This window comes from Rhipicephalus microplus, chromosome 1 (genome assembly GCF_043290135.1).
Source record: "Rhipicephalus microplus isolate Deutch F79 chromosome 1, USDA_Rmic, whole genome shotgun sequence".
Classification (NCBI taxonomy): Eukaryota; Metazoa; Arthropoda; class Arachnida; order Ixodida; family Ixodidae; genus Rhipicephalus; species Rhipicephalus microplus.
In genome coordinates, this window is record NC_134700.1 from 61,701,909 (window position 1) to 61,710,514 (window position 8,606).

Here is an 8,606-nt window from a genome sequence, read left to right on the forward strand (position 1 = left end):
TCTCATGATTATCATGTTTGCACCAGTCACGAACCTCCGTGATCCATTGGCGTCACGTAATACCAAATTTGGCATATGTGAAGCTATCTAAACGGCCGTAGGCGCATCATCAGTGTGGCATATAGGGCATTTAGTCATGCTGTTACATGAAACGCATGTCGTGATTATCATATTTGAATGGTCATACAGCTATGTCATCCGTTCGCGTCTCGTACTGGCAAATTTGGTACATGTGAAGCTAGCAAAATGGCCACGAGCGCATCAAGAACGTAGCATGTAGACACGTTGTTACGTGACACGCATCTCATGATTATCATGTTTGCACCAGTCACATACCTTCGTCATTCATTCACGTACTGTAATACCAAATTTGGTATATGTGACGCCAGCGAAAGGGCCGCGAGCGCATCATGAGCGGGGCATGTAATCATGTTACAGATGCCGTGATTTTCATGTTAGCGTCTGTCGCTTGTGTTCGCCGTGCAATCATGCCATACCATACCAGTTTTGCAACATGCCATTTGAACGAAATCACCGCAAGAGCTGTAGGACCATGAAATGTAAATCATGAAATTTATGACATGCACATATTGTTTTCATGTTAGGACTAATCAAATATGTCCTTCATACAGTCATGTTAAGGCACACGAAGTTTGGTATTATTACCATTATCGAAACGACCAGCAGAGCTAAAAGTCTAGATAGATAAATATATACTAGAAAGATAAATATATACGCTGAAAGTTGTCGAAGTTTGCTAAGAATTGCTTCGCATTTAATATATGACTGTTGCAAGCAAGATAACCCTGACACGCGTGTCATGTAAGAAAATGACAACATACCATGCATAGCGTTTTCCCGGGTGTTTTTCTAGCTCCACGTATCATATATTTGGCATTACGTGACGTGAATAGACGACGAAGGAAAACGACATATCGAAACATGATAATCATGTCATGAAAGTCATGTGCGGCATCCTTTACCTCCACATCGTAACGTTGTGTTGATTTTCAATTGACGCATCAAACTTTCTCTTGCGTTCTTTGCGTATCATCGATACCCAATTTACGTGGGATCTGCCAATCATTATTACTATTATTATTATTATTATTATTATTATTATTATTATTATTATTATTATTATTATTATTATTATTATTATTATTATTATATACTTTCAACATTATCATTATTACCGTTTATTCGCGGAGGGACAAATACATGTGTAGTAAAGGACGTCAAAAACATGAAGATACAAGACAAACCCACTCAATTTTTTAGTAGTCAAAGCACGTGTGAGGGGTCCTGAATTGCTCTAAAGCCTGTCTGGGAAATCACGTTCTTAATGCAATAGTGTAACTGATGCGTGGCTTACGAAGTTTCCACCTACTAGGGCAATTTCTTCATCTTCAATAACCTCGCTGTAACCAGACTCCAATGCTTTGCAATTAGTGCGCATCTATCGGAGGGAGGTGCAGCTGCAGTCCAGGCAATGGATGTCAAGGTGCCTTTGCACCGTTGTGTGCCCACTATTTTGGTGTTCTCGGAGGCAATCGTTTACGCACGTACCTGCCGGTTGCCGACATACAGATTTCCACACGTCATTGAAATCGAGAAGACGACTTCCACGTGACATCAGACTGAGTGCGACCTGTACCAAACAGAATAAGGGGCATATTTTGCATGAGGTGCATGTGGTAAGCCTCTTGCATGGTTTCTGTGATTTTCTGGCGCAGGGAAAAGCAGCTGAACGTTGGTGCCTTCGCCAATACTTTTCATTCTGTATGAACTACTATGTACCTAATCTTGATGATTGATTCATATGTGGGGTATAACGTCTCAAAACCACCTTATAACTTTGAGAGACGCCGTAGTGGAGGTCTCCGAAAATTTCGACCACCTGAGGTTTTCTGACGTGCACCCAAATCTGAGCACACTGACCAACAGCATTTTAGCCACCATCGAAAAATATCATGCCATATTCACGGAATGATTGATGATCAGTTGGCGAACCTCAACAGGGGGAGGTCATCTGTAAAGCGTAGCTCGCGCGTGAAAAGTTGGCCAATTACACCATTAGAAGTACGTAAGATTGTGCGTATATTATACAAATCAACTTTCATGTTGTTCTTGTTCAATTGTTGTTTCGTGTCTTTGTTTGTTCTTTTCATTTCCTTGTTGTCATGGTGACTGAATTGCGAGGTTCTTTCATTGTTATGGCATTATAGTCCGTGAAATAAAATGAGAAAAGTTCTTGCACTGGCTGCAATGGGAAGTTTCCAAACACTAAGTATACGCACGTTCCTCGGAATATGGTAGGTTGCATCAGAATTCCTCAGGGTGTGTATTTGGAAAGCATGTGCTGCGTAATTAGCAATGAGGTCCATCCGTCCATGCATCCAATCGTGCATTCGTCATCTATCTGTCCATCCCTCCATCCATCCGTGCGCATGTTTGTCTGTCTGTCACTCACACTAGCGCCACCAACTGAGTGAGTCAAGCAATGGTTATGAACCGGCCACAAAAGGCATGCATGGACAGATCCATGGCTTAGGAGCTTCACCCCTAAAACGCAGCTGCCGTAGACGGGATTTGATCTCGTGACCTGCGGGTCAGAGCCGAGTACCTTAGCTATACCACAACAACTCAGATATACCACAACAACAGAGAAGCTTTATTTCGGTGCGGATCTGGGCCACTTGCCAAGTTCGCACAAGACCATGTGTCCTGTTACCAGCATTACAAAATTCTGACGCCAGAATGGACAGTGGGTAGTTCAAGCAGCGCACTAGCCACGTGGTGGCCAGCATGCAAGCAGCTTCTACACTCCATCTTTGTAGGCACCTCATGCGTTGCGCGGGAGTTCTCGTTGCACGCCAGCATGTTGCATGGGCGAGTTGATGCGTGCGTATGTCTGAAACCGCCATCCATCCATCCATCCGTCCATCCGACCGTCTGTTCATCCGTCCATCCATCCGTCTGTCCATCCGTCCGTACGTCCGTTCGTCTGTCTGTCTGTCTGTCTGTCTGTCTGTATGTCTGTCTGTCTGTCTGTCTGTCTGTCTGTCTGTCTGTCTGTCTGTCTGTCTGTATGTCTGTCAGTTCGTCCGTCCATCCATTGATCCATTCATTTATCCATCTTGCAGCAGATGAAATGAGCAAACAAGGTTGACGTGAAGGTGAGCGCTGAGAATTGCCCAAAGGCCCAGAGAGGAGAAGGTATTGTCACTTGGGATTTGTGGCATGCCTATGGTTCAGAACGGTGCCTCGTTGGGCACCTCGTTTCATGACGGCATTCTGAACTCCAAACGCGCTTTTGTTTGAAATGTCAAAAAAAAAATCATCGGAGGTGGTTTAGAGCCCTTGTGGAGGAAAGTTAACTGACAAAGAACGGAGTGTTTTTTTTTTTCGCGAGGCATGTGACGTGGCGAGATTCGACTAATTGGTGACGCCACAAAATTTATTGTTAAAATCTTCTGCTTACTTTGATAAGAAGGACCAACGTTCCAGAACAATAGATATAAAATATACCTTTTGTTTCGCGTTGTAATCAAGACGCTCCCCAAGCTTTTGCAGTAGGGTATGAAGTTACATCAAACACACGATGAAAAACGATGGGAGCGTTCTCAAGTACCTATATTTGTTTCAGAACCTCTTCAGACCAAGACGCGTGAGGAGCCCAGCGCCAGCTGCCGGTGCTACGGAGCTCGTTGATGGACCGTCGTCGGCAGCGCCGACTGGCATGCACTGAGATTGACCTTCTGTGGACCGGGAGTGGCGAACACCGACAAAGACATCGGGACAATATGCACCCGTCCCTCACACCGAAGAGTGACGTGTCCCGCTGATTGGATCGCCTCGCATGTTCGCTTTCCATTTGACAACTATCTGGGCAACATACAAGAAAAAGTCTTCATTGACCAGTTGCCAAGTCTTCAGTCTTATTCTCTGTACATTAACTGCTTCTGAGCCAGACGTCACATTTTCAGCAATACAAATGCATTGGTGACGATATAGCTTGAGCTGCCAGGGCGTCGCTTTATGCTGATTTCGCTAGTTTCTCCGGCTGCGAGTGTTTCGTAGTCGTGCAATTAAGTAGCATTCCTTTCAGGACTGCTGCCAATAGCGTTCGAGTATCTCATACGATGCACAGTGTTTGAAAATTAACTGTAAAGAGCAAGGAAATACACAAAACGTATTTCCAGTCTCTTCACAGAATGCGTACATGGTCAAAGTATTTGCCGAGTCGATTACTATATCATATAAATGATGGACAACATTTTAAACAGTAGTAAGACTAACGCTGCAGCAGACGTAAATGAATAGAATGACATGAGGTAGTTCCAATTATTTTGTGTAATAAACTGCGGATGAAAATATCATGAAATGTATTTTAGATTCTGCCGTCATTGGATGTTTGTTTGTTTCACTCATGGCATGCGCCATTATTTAATAGATTTAGAAAGGGTACAGTGTAGCATATAACCATGCCTATGTATTTTATTATTCATGTGATCCTCTTCTGAGGATGCATGTGAAGGCCGAGATAGTGCTTAGTATTTTTGTTATATTTGTGACACATTTATAAAAAAGTTATTCGAACACTTTTTCTTGTCGTTGAAGGTCATTTTGGGCACACGTTAGATTTCTTATTGGTCACTAGTTTCTGAATACTAGTTCGTTTTTAAGCGACATTCCTTGCGTCACATTCAAAACACTCCTTATGTGTCATCAGCGAGAAAGCTGAGGCTGTGCTGCAAAAGTGAGAAAGCCTAATCAGTCCCTTTGCAAAGAGCATTCTAAAGCACGCTGGAGTGTGTCCCTGGTGTTTTCTAAACAGTACCTATTAATCAAACAAAAACACTGCCGCAAGCGATGTTCCGAAAATATTGAAATAGCTCCCAGGGAAGGCTAAATAGGTTGTGCTGCATGATTTGTAATATCGCCCAAGACAACCACATTACGTTCAGTAGAGATAGAAGCTGGACTTTTTCGTCTCAGTTCACCTTAATATTCGCGCTAAGGGAACAAACACGCTGCGCACAATGAAAAAAAATGAATGCTGGAAAATACAGGTTGCACTGGACGCCACAAGTCTTGTATTTGTTCTTTCTCTCCTGTATCTACGTTCACAAAGCCGACCATTCCAGACCGAAGACTACCAACGAAGTTCATAAAACAAACACTTTACGAAAACAAGAAAAATGGGCAGATATCACGTACGGTGGGCAAAGATGATATGCGAAGCACGAATGAGGAAGGGTGACAGGTCACTTTAAAATCAACACAGCGTTAAGAGGCAGGGGTAAATTATGCCGTACATGACTTCCGTGTCATGATTATCATCTGTAAACGTTTAATTCAGCTTCATCAGCTACTAGCGTCACCTTATACCAGCTTTGGCATATATGAAGCTAGCGAAACGGCCGCGAGCGTGCTATGAGCGAAGCATGTACTCATGTTTACATAAAATTCATATCATGATAATCATGTTTGAACGCGTCATTTACATTCATCGTTCATTCACGTCGCGCAACACCAAATTTGGTGTTTGTAGAACTAGTGAAACGGCCGCGAGAACGCTGTGAGCGAAGCGTGTAGCCATGTTTTACATGAAATGCATATTATATTTATCAGGATTGAACGTGTCATTTACCTTTGTCGTCTATTCAATTCCCGTAATACCAAATTCGGTACATGTGGAGCTAGCGCAATGGCGGCGAGCGCGTCATTATGGGCCCAATATACTCCGACGAAACGTTGACGCACGCGCAGGTTGGGCGCAGCGGAGCCGCGCTAGCAAACCACGAGCACTTTATAGTGTGACTCCAGGCGCGACCGACGCAACCAGCGTCCGTCGGCGTGGCCCAGTATGCAACCGGCGCGAAATGCGACATCCTGCATTTCGTTCGGAAGACGTTACTTAGACAGCACCGCGTTTGCCCCTCTATGTTACAGGGGAACGCCATGTGTGCTCAAACGGCTATGTGTCAAAGCAACGCAGCGCGGTGTGCTACTGCGAGTGTATGGCATGCAGATCCACCATGAAGGTCAGTGAACAGATTCACTGGTCTCTACTAGGGGGATATCAGCGCCTGGCTTGGCATCGACAACGTGACGCGATAAAACGAACGCCGGCGCGCGCACGCGCCGGCTCACGTCGAAGTGTATTGGCACCTTGAGTGTGGTGTGTAATAATGTTCTTACATGACACGCATCTCATGATTATTATGTTTGCGCATGCCACATACATTCGTCATCCATTCACCTGACGTAATACAAATTTTAGGCATATGTGAAGGTAGCAAAACGGCCGCAAGCCCATCATAAGCGCGGGACGTAGTCATGTTGTTACATGACACGCACGTCATGATCATCATGTTTGGACGTGTCATTTACCTATGTCATTCGTCGGTGTCACGTATTACCGAATTTGGTACATGTGAAGCTAGCGAGATGGCTGCGAGCACTTCATGAGTGTGGCATGTAGTCATGTTGTTACATGACACGCATGTCGTGATTTTTATGTTAGGATCCGCCGCTTATGTTCTCCATGCAGTCACGTCAAACCATACCAGACTTGCAACATGTGTGTATGAAAATACCGCAAGAGCAGCAAGACTGTGACATGTAATTTATGACATTTATGACAGACATGTCATACTTTTCATGTTATGACTAGTCAGTTATGGTCGTAATACAGTCAGGGTATATAATACAGAGTTTGGTATTACTACCATTATCGAAACGGCCAGGAGAACCCAAGTCGTAGGCCGCTAGATAGATAGATAGATAGATAGATAGATAGATAGATAGATAGATAGATAGATAGATAGATAGATAGATAGATAGATAGATAGATAGATAGATAGATAGATAGATAGATAGATAGATAGATGTTTACCCCCACGCTCTCAGTTCACTGAACAATCATGACTGGTTTTAGCAGGCAAATCATGTCACGTATTTCTTGTACAAATTGATTTACCTGAGGTGGCCTCTAATTTGTCAGGGCCATTTAAATGAGTGAACGTGTGCCACAAATGCTATAACGAGATATTATTTATGAAGCGTTTCGATGGCTTTGTTCACATAAGCAGTATGGTATTACATGACTCCGTGTCGAAAATAAGTGGCAGATGTTAACGTGGAAATCATGACAAGCATGCGATTTAAGTCAGGACTACAAGCCACGCTCATGGTGCACTCGCGGTCATTTCGCTAACTTCACATATACCAAATTTGGTATTATGGGACGTAAATGGATGACGAAGGCATATGACTGGTGCAAGAATTATAATCATAAAATGAGTGTGAAAAACATAACTACATACCATGCTCATGATGCGTTCGCGATCATTTTGCTAGCTTCACATATACCAAATTTGATATTACGTGTGATGAGTGAACGACAATAGTAAATGACAAAACACGATAATCATCACATGCGTGTCATGAAACTGACTACATGCTACGCACATGGTGCGCTCGCGGCCTTTTCACTATTTTCACATATACCAAGTTTGGTGTAACGTGACTTGAGCAGATGACGAAGGTATATGGCTGGTGCAAACATGATAATCTTGACATCCGTGTTACGTAAGAACATGACAATATACCAAGCTCATAGCGCGCTCGTGGCCGTTTCGATAGCTTCACATGTACCCAATTCGGTAACAGGTATTGTGAATAGACGACGAAGGTAAATGGCATGTACAAATATGATAATCATTATATACGTCTTATGTCAAACATGACTACATGATACGATCATAGCGTGCTGCCGGCTGTTTCGCTAGCCTAACAATACCAAATTTCGTAATATGGCACTACAAACATGGTAATCATGACATGGAAGTCATGTAGGGCTTAATTTACATGCCTACCAATGCTGGTGCTTGTTACAAACGTTAGCGGGGCCATGTTAAGCGACTATAAACAACATATTGCATCTTATCTAAATGTATGTGAGGGCGTATAACATTTCTAATTGTGTTTACTGTGTACTACGTCCATGCGGCTTGTAACGTTGTGCTGATTCTAAAGTAACATGTCAACCTTCTTCATTTGTGTATAATATATCATCGATTACCACTGTATGTAAGATCTGCCAAAATTTAGGGGCGAAGCTCCCTAAGCCATGGGTTGTGCGTCCGCGATGTCTGTAGTAGTAGTAGTAGAAGTAGTAGTAGCAGCAGCAGCAGCAGCAGCAGCAGCAAGCAGCAGCAGCAAGCAGCAGCAAGCAGCAGCAACTGCTGCTGCTGCTGCTGCTGCTGCTTCTTGCTGCTGCTGCTGCTGCTGCTGCTGCTGCTGCTGCTGCTGCTGCTTGCTGCTGCTTGCTGCTGCTGCTTGCTGCTGCTGCTTGCTGCTGCTGCTGCTTGCTGCTGCTGCTGCTTGCTGCTGCTGCTGCTTGCTGCTGCTGCTGCTGCTGCTTGCTGCTGCTGCTGCTTGCTGTTTGCTGCTGCTGCTGCTGCTTGCTGCTTGCTGCTGCTTGCTGCTTGCTGCTGCTGCTGCCTCTTGCTGCTTGCTGCTGCTTGCTGCTGCTTGCTGCTGCTTGCTGCTGCTGCTGCTGCTGCTTGCTGCTGCTGCTTGCTGCTGCTTGCTGC

The 8,606-nt window shown here is 44.2% G+C and overlaps 1 protein-coding gene across 1 annotated transcript in view; it reads left to right on the forward strand.

Annotated features, from left to right (window-relative positions):
* Positions 1-4,604, forward strand: part of LOC119178005 (uncharacterized) — a 324,881-nt gene extending 320,277 nt beyond the window's left edge. Inside the window, exon 6 of the mRNA XM_075872694.1 lies at positions 3,650-4,604. Within this exon, the coding sequence (XP_075728809.1) occupies positions 3,650-3,751 (102 nt within the window). The 3' untranslated portion in view covers positions 3,752-4,604. The remainder of the gene's footprint in view (positions 1-3,649) is intronic.
* The last annotated feature ends 4,002 nt before the right edge of the window (positions 4,605-8,606 follow it).